This window comes from Euleptes europaea, chromosome 6 (assembly GCF_029931775.1).
Source record: "Euleptes europaea isolate rEulEur1 chromosome 6, rEulEur1.hap1, whole genome shotgun sequence".
Classification (NCBI taxonomy): domain Eukaryota; kingdom Metazoa; phylum Chordata; class Lepidosauria; order Squamata; family Sphaerodactylidae; genus Euleptes; species Euleptes europaea.
Window position 1 is genome coordinate 103,874,119 of NC_079317.1, and position 22,334 is coordinate 103,896,452.

General features: G+C 41.0%; 1 protein-coding gene across 3 annotated transcripts; it reads right to left on the minus strand.

Moving 5' to 3' along the window:
• Positions 1-11,219: 11,219 nt before the first annotated feature.
• Positions 11,220-20,886, minus strand: LOC130478770 (olfactory receptor 1019). Of its 3 annotated transcripts, none has more exons than XM_056850983.1 (2): positions 20,875-20,886; positions 11,220-12,149 (listed from the first exon to the last, which is right to left on the minus strand). In XM_056850983.1, exons 1-2 carry the CDS (start codon positions 20,884-20,886, stop codon positions 11,220-11,222), a joined length of 942 nt encoding a protein of 313 aa, XP_056706961.1. The 3 variants fall into 3 exon arrangements, with proteins under 3 accessions (XP_056706961.1, XP_056706963.1, XP_056706962.1); XM_056850985.1 differs by lacking the exon at positions 20,875-20,886 and adding an exon at positions 16,042-16,071; XM_056850984.1 differs by lacking the exon at positions 20,875-20,886 and having other exon boundaries at positions 11,220-12,158.
• Positions 20,887-22,334: the final 1,448 nt, after the last annotated feature.

Below are 22,334 nucleotides of genomic sequence, written 5' to 3' on the forward strand. Positions count from 1 at the left end.
ATGTTGGAGTGAGAATTGGGAGAAATCAATATAAAGTTAAAGCATATGCAGACAACTTAGTATGTTTTTTGATTGATCCGATTGAGCAAATCGATAGTTGAAATAAAATTTTGGAGGTATATGGACAGCTTTCAGGTTTTAAAGTTAATAAAAACAAAACTAAGATATTGGGTAAAAATATGACTCTTTCACAACAGCAACTACTGACTAAAAAGACAGGATTTAGCATTGAACACGAAGTTAAATATTTAGGTATATGGATATCAAATAATAATCTTAATTTATTTCAAAATAATTATGTAACTCAATGGCAACAGATAGCAAAAGACTTAAAAAGTTGGGAAAAAATACCATTATCATTGTGGGGATGAATTTCTATAATTAAAATGATGTTATTACCTAAAATGCTTTTTTTGTTTCAAAACCTACCAATAGTGAAAGGCGTACAGATATTTAAAAACTGGAAGAAAGATATTTTAAATTTTCTCTGGGGTAAAGAAAGACATAGGATAGTGTATAATAATTTAGTGGAATTGAAAGAAACAGGAGGGCTGGGATTACCAGATTTGAGAATGTATTATCAAGCAGCTTGCTTCACCTGGATAAAAAATTGGATTCTATTAGAGAATCCGAAATTATTGGAATTAGAGGGATTTAATTTATGATTTGGGTGGTATGCATATTTATGGTATGAAAAGGAGAAAGTAAATAAAGATTTTAATTCCCATATTATTAGGAAAAGTTTATTGCAAACATGGAACAAATATAAAGATTTCCTGGAAAACAAAACTCCCGCTTGGATTAATCCCATAGAAGCCTATATGAGAAGGGGTATACATCTAAATCTGGATAGCACTATATATAGAGAATTGATAGAACATAGAGAGGGGATATGGATGTTGAAAACCAGAGAAGAGCTTCAAATTAAAGATTGGTTTATGTATTATAAATTAAGGGATATATTCAACAAAGATAATAAGACGGGCTTTAATCAAACTAAATCCAAATTTGAGATTATATTAACTAAGGGAAATAAAGGATTGATAGGACAGATTTATAAACTATTGATAGAAATGAATCTAGAACAGGAAAGGTTTAAACCAGTGATGGTGAAATGGATGAGGGAACTAGGTTATAATATAGATTTGGAAATATGGGAAAATTTGTGGAAGAAGGAATTTAAATTTACTATTACTAACGAAATAAGAGAAAATTTATATAAAATGTTCTACAGATGGTATATAACTCCAGTACTATTAAGTAAAATGAAAAAAGAGGAGGAGGGTTTTTGTTGGAAGTGCGGAACTGAGATAGGTACATTTATGCATGTTTGGTGGTTTTGCAACAAAATCAAGAGATTTTGGTGATTAGTTTTAAAAGAAACTAACAATTTGATTAAGTCAAATATAAAAAAAGATACTGCCTTTTGCTTATTGGGTATTCCCGATAAGAATATAGATTATGCTGATAGAGTCATATGCCAATACAGTTTTGCCGCGGCTAGGAATACAATTGCTAAGAAATGGAAGCAAATAAATAAACCTTCAATCAAAGAGTGGAGAGAAAAGCTTTGGATGTATATGTGGATGGCCAAAATTACAGACTCTTTACATGGTAAAGATAAGGATGAATTTAAACAAATATGGTCAAAGGCCGCCACATATTGGGATAAATTGGCAAAAACGGATTTTAAAGGTATAGTTAATGAATTATAGATTTATGTGTTTTTTTAACAATGATTATAAAAATAAGTTTTTATATACTGTCATAACACCTCTCCACCAAAGGTGGAGGGCACTGAGGTGGGTGGTAGAGGTTTGGGAACTATATACTTTTTAAAAGATAGTAAACAATGTATTAGTAATAGATGTAATAGTGCTCTATATATGTTTTATTATGTTATATGTTTTATTTTGTATTTTTCTTTTTTTTTAATTTTGTGTTTAATTATAAAAGCAATTAAAAAATTTAAAAAAAATGAATCTCTTTCCTTGAAAACCATAAGTCAGCAGTGACTTGATAGCATGTTCTGCCCCCACCAGAACTATCCGCTGATATTGATTTAAAACATTTCTGTGCTTCCTTTAGAGTCTCCAAGGTGATGAACATCATTTCTATGCTGCCAAAGAGGATCCCCAAGGTGGAGAACATCAAAACATTTAAACATTTAAAAGCAGCATTTAAAATAAGATATATATATAACATATTTAAATACTTCAATAAAGACATATAAACACACCTAACATCACAACCAGGGAGGAGGGCCAATAAAAGTTACTGGGGGCATGCCAAACAAAACAAAACAAAATCTTCAGACACTGGTGGTAGAGGGAGGCATACAAATCCCCGCCAGAAAGGGAGTTCCAAACTTTTTGGTGCAGTGACTGAGAAGACCCTTTCTTGGGTTGCCACTCATATAGCCTCAGATGGTGAGGACATTTGAAGCGGGTCTTCCAAAGATGACCAGTACAAATAGGTAGGTTAGGGGAAAGTGTTCCTTCAGGTATGCTGGCCTAAGCCATATAGAGCTTTAAAGTTCAATACTTTAAAGTTCAATACCTGAATTGAGCTTGGAAGCAAATTAGGAGCCAGTGTTGATATGACTGGAGTGATATGATCTCTGTGACCCACTTCAGTCAACATTCTGGCCACAACTGTAGCCTCTGGACAGCCTTCAAGAGCAACCCCCATGTAGAGCGCATTGCAATAATCTAATCTGGATGTTACCAGGGTATGCACCACAGTGGCAGAAGGGCCAAAGCTGGTGAAAGGCACCCTGGTCACTGCTGCGACCTGTTTACCCAAGAGGAGGCTGGCATCCAACAGCACCCCCATGTTGGTGTTTGGAAGAAGTATCAGACACCCCAGAGGCGAGTGAATACTGCAGAGTCAGCACGTATACAAAAGTGCTATTTTATTTCACAGTGTCAAAGTGCTTCGCAAAGCATCCACTTCTCTCAACCCACAACCAAATACATATATGTTACACTTATATACATTACTGGCATAGTCTCCCAGCCAATCAACTGTTGGCTGCCTTGTCTCCAGGACCATCTAGCTCAGTCCAGTGCAAGCCAGTTTTTCTGCTCAGTCATTGAGCTGTCATGTGACATCACCAATCACCTGGCTGTCACTTAGATCTTTTCTATCTGCTTGCCATGTGCAGTCTTACATGTCAACACTCCTCCTAGACTGACATTGCAAGCCCCAAAGAACCTCGAAATTTTACAAATTTCTCCACTGGTAAACATTTGGTAAACATATCCACAATGTTGTCATTTGAAGCACAATGTTCCAGTTTGATAAACCCATTGTTCACCGCTTTCCTGACATTGTTGTACCTTATAGTAATATGCTTACTCGTAGTTCTGATACCTTGGTCTCCTGCCAACTGCTGCGCTGCTGTATTATCACATAATACCCTTACAGGCAAGTTCCATTGCAGGTTCAGATCTTTAACCAGTTGTTGTAGCCACTCTAACTGTATCTCACAGTCACTAATGGCTGAGTATTCAGCTTCACACGTACTAGTGGAAACATGGGTTTGTTTTAAAGACTTCGACATGATGAGGGCCCCATGCAGATACACTGCATATCCTGTAGTGGATTTCCCGTCTTCCCTGTCTCCCCAACTAGCATCACTGTAGACAGTGACTGGCTCCTCCTCATCAGCTTTGAGTATTAATTTAGCTGAAGAAGTGCCCTTCAGATACCGCAGCACTTTCTTTGCTGCTATCCAGTCTTTTTCATAAGGACAAGCCCACCTTTGACATAATAAATGCACAGCCATACAAATGTCAGGTCTAGTCCAACAAGACAAGTACAGCAATGACCCCACCAGGGACTGATATAGCACCTTGTTGTGGAATTCTTTGTCATCCACCTCCCGGGCATACCCTGTTGTCATGGGGGTATCAGTGCACTTGGCTTCTGCCATTCCAAATTTATTCAGAAGTTGTTCAATTTTCTTCCCTTGGCTCAATTCAAAACACCCCTCTGAGTTTATGGTTATTTCAACCCCCAGATAGTTTTGAATGTTCCCCAAATGTTTCATTTTGAACACACTCCCAGCAGCCTTTTTGAACCACTGCAATTGTTCCTCTGTGTGGGACATCAGGCAGATGTTGTTCACATAAACCACGAGCACACATTCCGTGTCACCCACGCATTTAGTGAACATGCAAGGATCTGCCACACCTTGCTTGAAACCTAGTTTGAGTAAGGCCTTGCTAAGGCATTGTGACCATGCCCGAGCACTTTGCTTTAAACCATAGATGGCCTTATGCAGTCTCAGGACTCCCAGCTCATCTTTGCTTGCAAACTCAGGAATCTGCTCCATATACAACTCCTCACTTAGATTTGCATTCAGGTATGCAGTAGTAAAATCAAAGTGATGCAGCTGCATACTGTCCCTTGCAGCCTTGCACAGTGCAGCTTTTAACGTCTCTGATTTTACGGTCAGGGCAAACACCTAGTCAAAATCTTGTCCCTCCCTCTGAGAATAACCCTTGGCCACTAGCCTGGCCTTCCTAAGGATTTTCCCAGTAGGCAGATATTTGACCTTGTACAGCCATCGACACCCTATTGCTGTTCGTTGATCAGGCAGGTGAGTCAGGGAAAATACCTCATTCTCCTGGAGAGAGTCATACTCTGACTTCATGGCTTCAAGCCAACCCTCCTTTTTCTTCCCTTCTAGCAACAACACCTCCTGGTAACTTTGTGGCTCTTTCACATACACATGGTTAACATCATTAGTTTCAAAACCAAATCTTACAGGAGGAACTCCCTTGTTACTCCTGCTTGACACTCTTGGCTCAGGCCTTCCACCTTGTTCACTCTCTGATGAGGCCCTACTAGGAGATCCCTCCAGTTTCACCTCATTCCCATCATGAGAGCTGTCAGACAAAGGAAGTACCTGCTGAGACACCTGATGACCATGAATTTTATCCCAATTATTGTCTTCACAGAAATTGGCTGATCTGCTATAACTCAGACAATTGTGCTCATTGGCAAACCTGTAGGCTTTCATGCCTGTTTGATACCCTAGGAAAGTGAGCTTTTTGGCTCTTGCTCCTCCTTTCCTTCTTTGGTTTAAAGGCACATTCACCCAGGCTTTCACCCCAAACACTCTAAAATAGCTTAGACTAGGGTCCTTTTTATACAGTGCCCTGTAGGGAATATCATCTATGGACCTAGTCCAGATCCTATTAGAAATATAACATGCTGCCTTCAAAGCTTCTGCCCAAAAAGTCATAGGTAGGTCTGCATCTCGCAGCATGGCATACATTTTTGTTTGCAACATCCCACCATGCCTTTCTGCAATTCCATTTTCCTGGGGAGTTGAAACATTAGCCTTGTTGCTGCAACCACTTAGCAAACGCATTTGACATGTACTCCCCACCAAAGTCTGTTTGAAAAGCGCAAAGCTCTTGACCAAGCTGCTTCTGTACCCTTCTAGCCCAGTACTTGAAGGTCTCAAATACATCAGACTTCCTTTTGATGGGAAACACTCAGGTGAATCTACTGTGGTCATCTGTTATGATCAAAGCATACCGGTTTCCTGAATGGCTCTCTCTGAAAGGACCAATGACATCACTATGACATAGCTTTAGAGCTCTTTCCGACCTATCACTGTGTCTAGCCACTGGGTAGGCTTTAGACTTGACACACTTACAGACCTCACAGTCTAGAAACCTTTCACATTTTTCCACTTTCTCTTTACCTAGTAGAGATAGTGTTTTATTTATTGCCCCGTACCCGGAATGACCTGGGCGTCTATGCCATAAATTCAAGCAGCTGTCATGCAAGCTTTGATTAAGCACTGTTTTTGCCTCCACATGAACATTCTCCACCACATACACATTATGACATAGCTTTCCTCTCAGAAGCACCTCTCCATTCTTTGCTATCTGGCATGATTTTTCAGCAAAAGTCACAGTAAACCCTGCATTATCTAATGCACAGACACTTAGCAAATTTGTCTCTATAGTTGGTACACAAAGCACCTTTTTAAATACATAGTCCAGTGCAGGGAACCTTACACTTCCCTCACACACCACATCTGCACTGCGTCCGTCTGCCAAGCTAACATGCTTCAGACTGGAACTGTGTGCGTCCTGTAGTAGCTCCTCACTCTGACAAATGTTCTGAGAAGCCCCAGAGTCCAGAATCCAAATGCCAGCAGATTCATTAGTCTCTGTTCTCACCAATGACGCCTTCTGACTTCTGGCTGCGCCTGCCAAACACTGCTTCCCTCTGTTCTTCTTCCTGACGTCAGGGCAGTCGCGTTTTAAATGTTTTTGGGAACCACACAAAAAGCATCTCCTGACTTTCAAAGCCACATGCTGTAAATCCGACGGCAGGTGCTTTTCCTCTGCAAACTTATCTTTTCCTCCCTCTGACCGGGCAGGCTTCCCAGATGCCGACGCAATCAATCTTTGCTCGTGTTCTAACAGCCTTCCAGACACATATTGCCAAGTCAGCTGACCTATTTCCAGAGATTCCAAAGCTGTGATTAGCATATTGTAATTCTCTGACAGAGAGCTTAATAATATGAAGACCTTGTCTTCCTCCGGCACGGCTTTCCCTCTCTGTTCCAGCATTTGGAAGCACTCTGCTAAAGAGTTCATGTGCAATCTCACCGGCACTCCAATTTTCAAAACTGTCCGATACATCCGTCGGGTAATAGCCATTAAAGAGCCAGCTGTCTTTTGTACATAAACTTGCTTAAGGGAGTCCCAAGCAGCTTTCGCTTTCAAGGAACTTGAAACATGCACCAGCTGGTCGTCCACCATGCTCAGCACTATCGTAGCCAGTGCTTTTTCATCTTTAATCACGTCCTGAGCTGTCTCTGTGTCAGGGGGGTCAGAAACATAAATCTACAACGCCTCTCTCTTGAGATAGTGCTGCATTCGCAATGCCCAGACCTCATAGTTGGTGGAGGTGAGCTTATCCACAAGTAACGCTGTAGCCGCCTGTGCCATGTCATCAGCACCCGGCACCTCAAGCTCTGTATCACTCTCCTCCTCCACCCCCAACAACTCACTCTCCGCAGACAGGCTTGCCTCCTCCTCTGCTCCCGACAACTCACTGCCAGCAGATAGGCTTGCCTTCTCCTCTGCTCCATCTGAATCCACCTCAGACATTCACTCGCTCCCTCTGCAGTCCACAGTACCTGTTCCACAGATAAACCTCTGTTCAGAACCTCCAGCACCTAGCGCAGTCGTTCTGGGCCCATAGCCCTGTTGGTGTTTGGAAGAAGTATCAGACACCCCAGAGGCAAGTGAATACTGCAGAGTCAGCACATATACAAAAGTGCTATTTTATTTCACAGTGTCAAAGTGCTTCGCAAAGCATCCACTTCTCTCAACCCACAACCAAATACATATATGTTACACTTATATACATTACTGGCATAGTCTCCCAGCCAATCAACTGTTGGCTGCCTTGTCTCCAGGACCATCTAGCTCAGTCCAGTGCAAGCCAGTTTTTCTGCTCAGTCATTGAGCTGTCATGTGACATCACCAATCACCTGGCTGTCACTTAGATCTTTTCTATCTGCTTGCCATGTGCAGTCTTACATGTCAACACCCCAAACTACAAAAGTGCTCTTTTAGGGGGAGCACAATCCCATCCAGAACAGGAAGTTCCCAATTCCTGGGTCAAACTAGGAGCACCTCTGTTTTACCTGGATTAAATTTCATTGTTTAGCCATTGTCCATCTCAAACCAGCCTCCAGGCTCCTACTCACAGTATTCACAGCCTCCCAGGGATTTGCTGGAAGTGTGAGATAGAGCTGAATGCCATCCACATATTGGTTAGACACACAATAGTCAGATAGTACCTCCTAAAATAAAATATTACAATACTGATAAATTATAAACATATAATCTTTCAAATAAGTTCAGCATAAGTACGTTATAACTCACCATGAGATATTCATAAAAAGATATTTCAATACAACTAATATACAAAAATATACAAAGTGGATGTAACATACAAAATCCGCTTATATAACAGTATATGAAGTAAGTATATATTCAACAGGTGGTACAATTCAATATGAATTCAAATTGTTGGTTCAACAGGTAAAATATTCAACAGGTAGTGTTCCAACAGGTAGGGTTGAGACAAGTTCCCGGGTGTAAGCTTGTTTTGTATTAATACTTGTCCAGTTATATTTCTCTATATTGAACAGAAAATATTATATAGAAATAAATTCTTAATTTAAATTCTTAAATTAAAGTACCTCCCCTAAGAGACACCCTTTAGTTAACAGGTAGATTTACCTTATCAATTATTCAATTAAGGTTGATATCTTGTGATTCTTTCTTGACGTTGCCGTCTAAGGAAAAAATGACTTGATTTTTTGGCAGGGGCAAGAAATTAAATAGACTATTCTGGATGTATTGCATATAGGAAAAATATTAAATGTTGCCTTATAGCTAATGCTGGATGACTCACTGTTTTGGTTTCTATCAAGAATTGGCATGCCCTACAGTGCCCACATTTAAAAGTACCTCTTAAAATTGGTCTAGGTATGTATTTCTATTGTCAGTATGTATTAAAGAATCATTTAGATTATGATTTCGCATATAATCAATGATGGGAGGTTTGTCGCAGCCTGAAATGGATGATATAAGAGGCCAGTATCTATGGATGATCCTTTTTATATGAAGACTAAAAGGTGAGTATTTCATAGTCATGATTAATTTAAGATGTTTAGGCTTCTCTTTAGTTTCAAACAATGTTTTTCTTTCACATTTGTCTGCTCTTAATTTGGCTTCATATATTACTGATTTAGGGTATCCTCTATCTAGTAGTTTTAACTGTAACTCCCTGGCTGCTTGCTGAAAATCCTTCTTAAAGGTACAATTCCTTTTTATTCTCAAGAATTGGCTAAATGGAAGATTGGTCTTCAAAGGCTTCAGATGATATGAGTGATAATGTAAGAAAGCATTTTGTCTGTGGATTTACTATATAAAGATACCAAGAGTTCATTGCATGTATTTTTAAAGATAGTCATGTCCAAAAATGGTATATTAAGTTTATCTATATGACTCGAAAATGTATAAGGTTAATCAAATTTATGAAAGGAATGTTTTTTCCAGAATCTGTGAATTAATATCCTAAATTAATTGTTGAGACTAATTTACTAATTTACTAATCATATTAAAATTATTAATGCACTAAATAAATTCCAATTTTTTATTTACCATAAAAAGTCTGAAGAAATTAAACTTTTAAAATCTACTTCTAAATAATTTGTCACTGTATAAATAATTGCTCAGAAGTAAATGCTATTGAGTTGATTGAGGTTTCAATGTCATTGGTAATATGAAAAGGTATCTGAATTTATCCAAAAGATGCCATTGTCCTAGAATTTTAGTTGTAACTGGAACCCCAAAGAGCTATCAACAGCATTGGAAAAAAAATTCAGAACTGACTCCAAATTAGAATTGCTTCCACCTCAGACAACAACACTAAAACTGGCAAGAAAGCGAAGTCAAAGCCAACTACTGAAAAACACTCCCTGGATTTTGGGCTACAAATGGAACAACTGAAGGAGTATATGAAACAATTGATTGAAGATAGTACAAAAAAAAAACAATAATACATTGTAAGGGACTACAAGAGAGCCTATTAAGAATAATGAGCTTCCTCCACTAGAGCGGCAAGCCACCGGGTTTCCTCCCGGGCTCGAACCGCGTCCTCAGTGCACTCCACGGGCACCACACGCTCAAGGTGAACCCATTACGAGGCAACCAACCCCGCCAACCGATGGGACTCCTGATGAGTGCGGCTTCCTCCAGGAGCGACCGCTGGAGTTCCTCTCCTGCAGCTCAGCCAGGACGCGGACGTACAAAGGAATCACGGTAAAAAGGTGAAAAAGGGATTCGTGTCCTAATGTCAGCTCTGGGCTCGCCATACAAATCCCACAAACGACTTCCAGGTTCTCCGTAGAAAGTTGATTTAATGGAAAATATACAGCAAGTTACAGAAACCAACTTGGAAATTGCAAGGACACTAATGGGGCAATGCTAAGGGCACAGATATTATATAGTGAAAGTGAAAAATCTGGACGACTCTTGGTTGCCATGGCAACTCCCAGATAACACTTGCCCTTCCCAGAGCAAGACAAAACAACTGTAGAGCTGAATAACAGTTCGGCCTTGGAATACCACCTGGCTAAACCACTGAATACCAGGCCGTGCCTGACAATATGTTACTGGTGGACTTTGAGTTAAACCCTAAATATATGTTGCTGGGTATAATACCCCCCCAAGTGAGCTCAACATATAGAGAACTTTTTCAGTGTGCAACCACTGCTGCTAGAATCTTATATGCAACATACTGGAAAACTTCTATGTCTCCGGATATGGTTGAATGGATTAATAAACTATTTGACTTTGCCTTGATGTCAAAACAAACACACCTGATGAAAAAGAACCCAATAAATGATTTTAAGTTGAAATGGCAATCATTATATGATAAATATTCATGTGTTTCAAGTTCTTCTGCTTTCAGGCGGACATAGAGATAGTATCTCAAATTAGTATTTAGCATCAAAAGTTTGTAATTTTAGATTATTGACATAAAAAGAGTATCTACTAATAGCATTGTAATAGTCTTTACTCGATCATTAACAACCTATTAAGTGCTTCCAATTTCTTTGCTCTTCAATATGTAGTTCAGAAAAACAATTAATATAAGATTTTAATAGTGTAAGTTTAAATTTGATGACAGAGATATGTACTTATTGCTATATAGAAGCTTGGACACTGACATACTGTTTTTAGTTGTCCTTTCCCCTTCTTTTCCCCTCTTTTTTCCCAATATCCTAATGTATAAAAATAAAAACTAGTATTTTAAAAAAACACTATCAATGTGTCACTTCTAACCAATCATTAACATTCTTAATTTTAATTTTTTTAACCTTTGCAATTTTTAAGAAAAAGTATTTAACAGGAAATATTTCACTTGCTTTAAAATTTGGGCTACACTGAAAAACCCTCATGTATGGGAACAGAGCACTATTCCTTCTAGTACCAGTCTTATATAACCAAGAAACACCTGCATCATTCTTTAATATATTACATTTTACATAGTTTTCAACAGATGAGAATGTTCTTGCATCATAATATAATGTAACAAAAGACATACACTGAATTTCTTTGTGCAGCCCTTTGAACCTGTCATTTCATAATGTAGAGGAAATATTACTGGGATAAAATTTTCTTGCTGATAACTCTTTTGAAAGCTTCCTTCACATCTTTGTTCCTCAGGCTATAGATTAGGGGGTTCAGCATTGGGATCACAACTGTGTAGAACACAGAGGCCCATTTGTCCTGGTCTAATGAGTAGCTGGATGTTGGCCTCAAGTACATAAACATAACTGTCCCATAAAACAATGTGACCCCAGTGAGATGGGAAGCACAGGTGGAGAATGCTTTGCGTCTACCCTCAGCAGAACGGATCCTCAAGATGGCAACAAAGATGAAGAGGTAGGAGATCAAGATAATGAGGATGGTGCTCAACTCAATGAAGCCGCAGAGGCTGAAGAGGAGGATCTCACTCACATAAGTGTCAGAGCAAGACAATGCTAGGAGTGGAGGGATCTCACAGAAGAAATGGTTGATGATGTTTGAACCACAGAAATTCAAGCTGAAAGTCAAGCTGGTGTGGGATACCAAGCTTATAAGACCGATTACATAGGAACCAATCACCAATACCAGACAGACTTGCTTTGACATGACTGTGGTATAATGGAGAGGTCGGCAGATGGCCATGTAGCGGTCATATGCCATGGCAGCTAAGACATAGCATTCAGCATCCACAAAGCCCACAAAAAATGCAAATTGTGTAGCACAGCTGGAGAAGGAGATGACTTTGCGTTGGCGTAGGAAGTCAGCCAGCATGCGTGGGGCAATGGCGGTAGAGTAGCCCAGGTCCACTAACGAGAGGTGGCAAAGGAAAAAATACATGGGTGTGTGGAGCTGCTCATCAGCGATGATCAGGAAAATCATGCCCACATTTCCCAACACATTTGCCAGGTAAATGAAGAAAAACACCACAAAGAGGGCAATTTCTAGCCGTGGATTGTCTGTGAAGCCCAAGAAAATGAACTCTGTTACTGTGGTATGATTGTCCTTATCCATCCTCAGAGAAAAAGATTAAAAGGTGAAGGAACTGAGGTGTGAAGGGAAAACAAAAATCACCACTCTAAAGGAAATGCTTTGTAGGGCAAAGGAGGACAAGGACAGACTACAAGGGCAGACTGCACTGCTTGACAAAGACAACAGTATTCTTTTGATGTGTTCTCTTTTCACCTGGAGTCTCCTTACTGATTAATAATCAGGTGGAAGCATAAACCACTGTATGCTGTGATTCTTCCTAAAGAAAAGAAAACAATGCTTATATTTAATATGATAACTTTATAGAAAGTTAACAGATATTAAAATGATTAAAAGTAAGTACTCCTTGTAACCATTTTATGGGTTATTTTTACATGTGAATGAAGAATGGTTCATTAAAAGCACACAAAGGGGGGGTCCTGCTTTAAAAGTCTACATCTTTCTTCACTCTGCAATACTGTTTCATTTCCTACCAAAACCCCAAGACAATAATTCCTACCCCAAATATATTGTCTCATTGGATGATCATACTGCATTCTGGAAACTACTGGGGTTAGATGTGCAGACAAGGAATGAGAGACTAGTATGCCTTTGGAGCCCTGTTTAAACAACTTCCTACATGTTGTACACTTTTCAGATACAACAGAGATCAATTTGATCCAGGTAGCAGTAACATCTCTGCTGGATTGGATGATTGATCCATCCAATCCTGCATACTGTTTCACACAGCAGCCAACCAGTTATCCTGGAAAGCTCCAAACAGGAGTATAGAAAACAAAGCCATCCCTTGGTGCTACCTCTAGGACTGGCATTCAGAGGTCTTTTGCCTTTGTATATGGAGGTTCCCTTTACCTACCATTGCTAATAGCCATTGCTAGACATATCCTCCATGGATCTGTCTAATTCTCTTTTTAAACCATCTATGCTCATGGCCATCACCACATTCATTTTCAGAGGATGCCACAATTTAATTACTCATTGAGTAAAGATTATTTCCTTTTGTCTCTTGTATACCTATTGCCTATCAATTTCATTGGATGCTCCTGAGTTCTAGTATTATTGGAGAGGGAGAAAATGTTCTCTCCATCCATTTTCTCCACCCCGTGCATAATTTTATAAACCTTTATCTATCAGCCATCTGATTTCTAGACTGAAAAGCCCCAGACTTTTCAATCTTTCCTAATAGCAAAGGTGCTCCAACCCCTTAATCATCTTGATTTCCTTCTTCTGTACTTTTCCAGTTCAATATCCTTTTTGAGATATGGGGACCAGAGCTGCACATAGTATTTCAAATGAGGCTGTACTATAGATCTGTACAAGGACATTGCATTTTATTTTCAGTTCTAATTATCCCCAGCTTGAGTTGATGTTGTCATTGAAGTTTCCAGTACAATTCAAAGATCTCTTTCAGCCAGTCACTTAAATTTATTGGAGAAAGCTAGAGCTCAAGTCTTTCAAACTGTCTCTTAGTTGCATGGGACAGATCTGTTAAGTGACTATTGGTTTTCATTGGCTAGGAGCAGGTTACTGAAAATATGCCATTTTTCCTCGGCTGTAATAATGGTCCCATGATTTAGTTCTTTCAGTTTTTTCTAGTATGCTTGCTCCTCAGAGCCATAATTACTCTTTTTTCAAGTAAGAAACACAGTGAGCCCCATCCAGTTAAAGTTACTCATCATGACTATATCCCATTCACAGCAGCTAATACCCTTAGCTGAGAGACAGATATAATCAACTATTTCTATTTGATTCAAAGGGATTAGAAGTGTTATCCAAAGAAGAGGTTATACCTTTCTAAACCCACTAAAGTCTATAGGATGAGAAAAGTGTAACTTTGTTCAGGACTGCATTGTCTCAAATGAATAACTTTAGCTGGATCAGGGACAGTCTTTGCAAAGAACTGTACTATTCAGCATATACCTTGACTATAGATGGAAATACCAGATAATAGCAAATAGCAGATGAATGATAGTAAAGAGGGGAGGAGTAGCACTGTATGTCAAAGATTGTGAAGAAGTACATGAATCTGAGCATGGTAGTGCAGTCGAGACTCTATGGTAAACATAAAAGGAATAAGAAATAATCGTGATATTCTCGTGGGGGTCTGCTATCAATCACCAAACTAGGCAGAGGACTTGGATGGGACTCTCCAAACCAGATCACAAAGTTCTCAAAGAGATGGGACATGGTGGTCATGGGAGATTTTAATTACCCGGATATCTGTTGGAAGTCCAACTCTGCTAAAAATGCAAGATCCAATAAATTCCTGACTTGTCTTGCTGACAACTTCCTATTCCAGAAAGTGGACAAGGAGACAAGGGGATCTGGTATCTTAGACTTGATTCTCACCAACAGGGAAGAACTGGTCGATGAGGTTAAAGTAGTAGGCACCCTCGGTAGTAGTGACCACGTACTCTTGGAATTTACAATCTTGGGGAAAGGAAAACCTGTACATAGTCAGACATATAGGTTGGACTTTAAAAGAGCAAATTTTAACAAACTTATGCTAGGTATAATCTCATGGTCAGAAATACTTAAGTAGAAGGGAGTTCAAGAAGGGTGGGCGTTTATTAAAAATAAAATACTGAAGGCGCAATCCCAAACCATTCCTATGAGAAGGAAAAATGGGAGGAGCCTAAAGAGGCCAGGGTGGCTCCACAAACAGCTTTTTAAAGAGCTGAGAAATAAAAAAGACTCATTTAGGAAGTGGAAGGAGGGCCTTATAACCAAGGTAAAAAAAAGGTAAAGGTCCCCTGTGCAAGCACCGGGTCATTCCTGACCCATGGGGAGACGTCACATCCCGACGTTTTCTAGGCAGACTTTGTTTGCGGGGTGGTTTGCCAGTGCCTTCCCCAGTCATCTTCCCTTTACCCCCAGCAAGCTGGGTACTCATTTGACCGACCTCGGAAGGATGGAAGGCTGAGTCGACCTTGAGCCGGCTACCTGAAACCGACTTCTGTCGGGATCGAACTCAGGTCGTGAGCAGAGCTTTTGACTGCAGTACTGTAGCTTAACACTCTGCGCCACGGGGCTCCTACCTTATAACCAAAGAGGAATATAAACAAATAACTAGTGCTTTTAGGGAGAGTGTTAGGAAAGTTCAGTATGAACTTAGGCTAGCAAGAGATGCTAAACGCAACAAAAAAGGGTTCTTTTCCTATGTACAGAGTAAGAGTAAGAACAAGGACAAGATAAGCCCATTGTGTGGTCCGGAAAGTGCAATTGCAACAGGAGATGAAGAGAGGGCAGAACTCCTCAATTCCTACTTTTCCTCAGTCTTTTCTCGTGAGGGAAGTGGTGCTCAATATGGCATAAACAGAACATGTGATAAGGGAAGGGATTTGCAGCCTAGAATTGGCATTGGGGTAGTGCACAAACACCTGGTTTCTTTAAATGAAACAAAATCCTCTGGGCCAGATGAACTGCACCCAAGGGTACTCAAAGAACTTGCAGATGTAATTTCGGAACCATCATTTTTGAAAAGTCTTAGCAAACAGGTGAGGTGCCAAAAGATAGGAGGCGGGCAAATGTTGTCCCATCTTCAAGAAGGAAAAAGGAGGATCCGGGTAACTACCGACCCATCAGCTTGACTTCTATATCAGGAAAAGTTTTTGAACAAATCATCAGTCAGTCCTTGAGCATTTAGAAAGGATGGATCTGATCTCTAAGAGCCAGCACAGGTTTCTCAAGAATAAGTCATGTCAGACTAATCTTATCTCCTTTTTTGAGAAAGTTACTACCTTGCTGGATCAGGGGGATGCTGTAAACATAGTTTATCTAGATTTCAGTAAGGCTTTTGATAAGGTTCCACATAATATTCTAGTTGACAAATTGGGAAAATGTGGGTTAGATCCTATTATTGTTAGGTGGATCTGCAACTGGTTGACAGATCATACCCAAAGAGTGCTAGTGGTTCCTCATCCACTTGGAGAGAAGTGACTAGTGGAGTTCCTTGGGGATCTGTGCTTGGCCCTGTGTTGTTCAACATCTTTATAAATGATTTGGATGAAGGAATAGAGGGGATGCTTATTAAATTTGCAGATGATACTAAATTGGGAGGGGTAGCAAATATGGTAGAAGATGCAGGATGATCTTGACAGGCTGGAGAAATGGGCTAGAACTAATAAAATGCACTTCAACAAAGACAAATGTAAAGTTCTGCATTTAGGTAGGAAAAATCAAATGCATAATTATAGGATGGGGGAGACTTGTTTGAGCAGTAATGTGTGTGAAAAGGATCTTGGGGTCTTAGTAGACCAAACACTGAACATGAGTCAGCAGTGTGATGCTGTAACTAAAAAGGGAAATGCAGACTTGGGCTGCATCAACAGAAGTATAGTGTCCAGATCACGTGAAGTGATGGTATAGCTTTACTCCTCTCTGGTTAGACCTCAACTAGAGTACTGTGTTCAGTTTTGGGCACCACAATTTAAGAAAGATGTAGCAAGCTGGAACGTGTCCAGAGGAAGGCAACAAAGGTGGTGAGGGGTCTGGAGACCAAGTCCTATGAGGAAAGATTGAAGGAGCTGGGTATGTTTAGCCTGAAGAGGAGAAGACTGAGAGGGGATATGATAACCATGTTCAAGTACATGAAGTGCTGTCATATAGAGGAGGGTGCCGAGTTGTTTTATGTTGCCCAAGAAGGTCGGACCAGAACCAATGGGTTGAAATAAAATCAAAAGAGTTTCCGTCTAGACATTAGGAAGAATTTTCTAACAGAGCGGTTCTTCGGTGGAGCAGGCTTCCTCGGGAGGTGGTAAGCTCTCCTTCCCTGGAGGTTTTTAAGAAGAGGTTAGATGGCCATCTGTCAGCAATGCTGATTCTGTGACCGTAGGCAGATGATGAGAGGGAGGGCATCTTGGCCATCTTCTGATCACTAAAGGTGTGGGGGGAGGGGGGAGGTAGTTGTGAATTTCCTGCATTGTGCAGGGGGTTGGACTTGATGGCCCTGGTGGTCCCTTCCAACTCTATGATTCTATGATTAAAGTGAATGTTCTTGATAACCTCAGCATGCTGAGAATGGTGGGATTAGTTGATAAGATATTCCATTCATAGCTAAACCCCACTGTCTGCTTTTATTAATTGGCACTGTCTGCTTTTATTAATTGGCACATCTTCTAATGCATTCCACATTTACCATGTCACTTCAAAGTTTCCAAAAGTATATGTGGAATGCATTAGAAGATGTGCCAATTAATATGTGCCAAGTATTGCTTGGGTCCATTCTGTCCTCATGCTTAGCATGACAGTTTGATTGCACAACTAGGCACTAATAATGCTTCTCTGTGTTGTGTGTGTATGGGTGGGGGGGACTCTGAATACCCAGTATATTATCTGGTAACCAATGCATTAATAATCTGATATTAACCAAGTAACTTCTTCTCTATTTTTTTTAAAGTTTAATATCCAACTCAGTGGGGTATTTTTCACGGTGGATTTTGCTTCAGTTTCGAATCGGAGCAAACAATAAACTGATTTAAATAGCTTTTTCATGGCAGCACAGATTCTCCCCCCATCTCGAGGCATTTTAAATTTTTCACGGGAGAAACAGCGCACTTCTCTGCGCTGCTTACGTCTGCTGCCACTCATGACTCACCGCTCCAAATCCGCCTAATCCCGCCCACTCTTCCCATGATCCTGTGTGTGTGTGTTTGGGGGGGGGGCATCCTGAGAGCGGCAAATCCAAGCCAAAACTCCCGTCACCCTTCTGAAGAGGGGCAGCCAGTCTGCTCTGGGTCTCCCTCCAGCTGGTGCGATCCTATGCGTGTGTGTGTTTGGGGGGGGCATCCTAAAAGAGGCAAATCCAAGCCAAAACTCCCGTCACCCTTCTGAAGAGGGGCAGCCAGTCTGCTCTGGGTCTCCCTCCAGCTGGTGCGATCCTATGTGTGTGTGTGTTTGGGGGGGCATCCTGAAAGCGGCAAATCCAAGCCAAAACTCCCGTCACCCTTCTGAAGAGGGGCAGCCAGTATGCTCTGGGTCTCCCTCCAGCCGGTGCGATCCTATGTGTGTGTGTGTTGGGGGTGGGCATCCTGAGAGCGGCAAATCCAAGCCAAAACCCCCATCACCCTTCTGAAGAGGGGCAGCCAGTCTGCTTTGGATCTCCCTCCTGCCGGTGTGATGCTGTTAGAGTGGCAACTCCCCCAGCCAATCACCGTTCTTGGGGGAGGAGAAAGGAGACGTCCCGGGGAGCGAAGCAAACATTTTTTCATGGGCATCCGCGCAACAAAACACTCTTCTACTGGAAAGTACGGCTCAGAAGTGGTTTAGATTGCCTCTCTTTTAACCCGGCTTATTTTGCTCAATGGGGGAAAACGCGGATCTGCAGTGAATAACCAAAATTTGCCTCTGATGCAAATCAGCATCGAAACAGCAGCAAATCTCCGTGAAGAATACCCCAGTGTGAGATATATAGGTAGCAAAACATTTCCACATGTGAATCTGCAGTAACTGAACAGCAAATACTGCAATTGGGGGGGGGGCACATACCAAACCACTTTCCTGAACACCTACCATAGTTATCTGGAGATATTTATTCTCAGCAACCATACACACTACTAGCCCATGGAAGATAGGCACTGTGAGGGGCTTTGGGGTAGAACCTTCCTTTGTTCTTTAGCTGTAAGAAAGGCTGCCATCTGAGACTGGATGGATGGCAACCTGAGAAAGGGCTTACTTGGTTGTGGTACCAGAACTTTGGAGCTCCCTCCCCGGGACATTTTTCTGTCGCCTTCTATTGGTGTCTTCCACTAGTGGGTGAATACGTTTTGTTTCATTTGACATACCCCCAATAACCATTACTGCATCTCCTCCCTGGTCCTGGTGTTGTTTGTTTATGTGTTTTTATTGAATTATTTTATAGTTTTAAATGGTGTTGTAGTTGCTCAAATGTTTTAATGTTTTTATTTTGCCACCTTGGGAACCCTGATCGGGTGGAAACGAGGCATTAAAATGTTTTAAATAAATAAATACATTTCATGAGGATCTTAGCTAACTAAAAAGCCATTTCACTAGCTGGATGTGTCACCCAGTCACAAAGAGTTTATATATTATATTCCTCTCCCCTCCCCTTTCTTCCCTACCTAGCTGGAATCTAGTGCTGCGAAGCATTTCACTTGTCCATCACATCACCAATCAATATGGGGGTGGAAAAGCATTTATATTGTCCTACTCCAATCTTTCCTTCTTGAGACCTGACTGGGATGGTGAGCAGCTTCTTGTATTCAACTGTAACCATCTCTGTAAGAATCAATAGAATTCATGGAGTGGGGTAGGGGTGGGGATACAGTCTTCTGTAGAACTTCTAGATCATTGGATAATGACCAGTGATAGTCTTTATAACACCTTGTTTACCTGACCTATTCCAGATTTTATTTTGGCTGTATTGCTGAAACAAACACTCCCTGTGATGACTCCCTATGTTATTTACTCTGCCAGCTAATAAAGAGGCAGTAAGTCTGCTAATATAGGAGTGTCCTGCTTTGGAATATATTAAACATTAGATGGTCATATTCATTAGATTGTCCTTGGAAGAACACTGCGCTATAGCTTGTCAAAAATGACTATGCTGATCTACTGCCCACTTCTCTCACATGCATCATTCAACAAATGCTTGCTTGATATTCAAGGTTGAACTAGATGGGTATTCTTAGGAAGGTAGAATGTCTTGCGTCAACTTTTTTTTCTAGTTGGGTTCTTGTTAAGGATATACTTCAATGCCTTACATTCTGTAGATGCCTTCAGAACAATCCCACTGACTCTGGCTTCCCAAATTCTGGCCTCTTTGGAATTGTTCTCACCTGAAAGTTGTGGCTGGAATCTTAACTCCCTGCTCTGGATCTGTTAGATGCTCAGCCTGTTGTTAGGAGATCTCACCATCTGTTTGGGATAACTCTGAGGTGACATTTATCCAGTTCAGAACCCCAGCGGACTAATGCAAGGTTTGCACTGCTCACAGGGGCAATCTTTCCCAAAGGGTTTCCAGTGTTAGCATTCTGTCCTGTTTATCCTTACAGACTTAATTAAAGGTTTAATTGAAGTTCTGTTTCTCCTGAAACTCCCCCCACACACACACACACAGTTGAGTAAACTGTGTACTAGTATGCAGAAAGTAATCCATGGCTCTGCCACAATCCCCAAAAGAAAGCCCAGTCATTTTCCTTGTCAAATATGCCAGTCCTTCTTTAGGAGATCTTCTGAGTATCAATTTTCTTTTTAAATGCATTTTATTAAATATTAAAACTTAACATACACACAACATACATTGTATACATATCTATTCACATACAGACTGGGCTTCTTCTAGAGTTAATGTTTAACGGTTCTTGAAGTCACAATACACAATCCTCTTGATAACTGTATAATCTTTCTATTCTATTTGCAGTATGATATATTATAATATTTCTAGATTTTGTATTTAAAGTTGTAATACCTAGCATTTTTGCTATAATCTTCTTTGTCATCTTAACACATTTTCACTCAACTTTTACTATTTTTCTTTCAAAAATAACTACATCTACTCTCTAAACCAGCATATATCAATACTAATATTTTGTTTTACAGCTTCAAGTTTGCATATTCAAAATAACACATCCAATTCTTTTGAAATTCAAAGAACGATGAGTTTCTATTTTCCAAGTAAAAGCACCCCCTTCAAAGCAGATTTAATTTGGTGTAAAACAGACATCTTATGCTATGTGTCTCGGCATATCTGTATAACAAACGTAAAACAGTTTTATACCACCATAACTGTCATTACTTCCTTTAACAATTCTTTGGAGCTGTCATTTGGTGACTGTGATGTTAGATGTATCGGGATTAGAGCCACTGGATGGTACTATCTGTCTAGTACATTTTATTCACCATCAGATAGTTTAGATTGGCCCAGTGTCACCCAGTAAGCTTCATGGCAGAGTGACAATTTGAATCCAGCTCTCCCAGATCATTGTCTCTCACTCTCACCACTAGAAGCTTTAGCTGCTAATTTTTGTTTTTCCTCTTCCCAGGTCCCATTCCCAAATATCCAGGAATTTCCTAACCTGGAGTTGACAACTCTAGGAAAGGGCCACACACCATCCTACAGACTTGGCCCCTCCTGGTACGATGTCCCCCTCATCTTAAGGCAGGCCAAACAGATAGCTGGGGAGAAATGAGGTGCTGCTGGCATAGGACAACGCCAGGTGCTGCTGTACTCTTGTTCCTCTTTGCTGGCCTGGGTGGGAAGCAGAGGTGCAGCGTCGAGATGCCAGCCTCCAGGTGGGAGCTGGGGATAGCCTGGAATTACAGCTCATTTCCAGACTACAGAGATCAGTTCTCCTGGAGAAAATGGATGCTTTGGAGGGTGGACTCTATGTAGGGATGCCAGCTCTGGGTTGGGAAATACTTGGAGATTTTTGGGATGGAGTCTGAAGGTGGGGTTTGGAGAGGGGAGGGACTTCAATGGGATATAATGCCATAGAATCCACCTTCCAAAGTGGCCATTTTCTCCAGGTGAACTGATCTCTGTTGCCTGGAGATCAGTTGTAATCCCAGGAGATCTCCAGCCACCACCTTGAGGTTGGCAACCCTAGAATCACCACACCCATTTCCCTTCTTGCTGATCACTGTATGCAGGGGCTAAGTGGCCATTTACTTTACCAGGGGAAATCCCAGTGGGCTGTTGCCATAAGCCCTGCCCCCACACACACTAGGCCTGCTGAGGAGGAATATAGATGTTGCTGGCATAGGGCAAAACCAGGAGCCACTGCACTAGGGTTGCTAGCCCCCTACTCACCTACCCTGGCCACTAGCAGGTTATGGAGGGGTAGGGTTGCCAGATCCATGTTGGGAAACTCCTCGAGATTTTGGGATGGAGCATGGGGAGGACAGGGACCTCAGTGAGGTACAATGTCATAGAGGTTGCCAGCCTCCAGGTGGTGGTTGGAGCTCTCAAAAGAGATCAGTTCATCTGGAAAAAATGGCCACTTTGAAAGGTGGAATCTCTGTGACAGTCTGGCCCTAATGCAGCCACAGAGCAAGAGTGTTGTCTGGTGTGACAAACAAAGAGTTAATCTTTGAGAGAAGCTCAGAAAAAAACTGGCAGGGAGAGATTTGAGGAACGATCTCCACACTTCTTTGTTCTCTGGGGGGGGGGGAGAGATTGTATAATCTCCATATTTCCCTGTTATCTCGGCAGCAGAGTCTGAATAGGAACATCTATAGGAA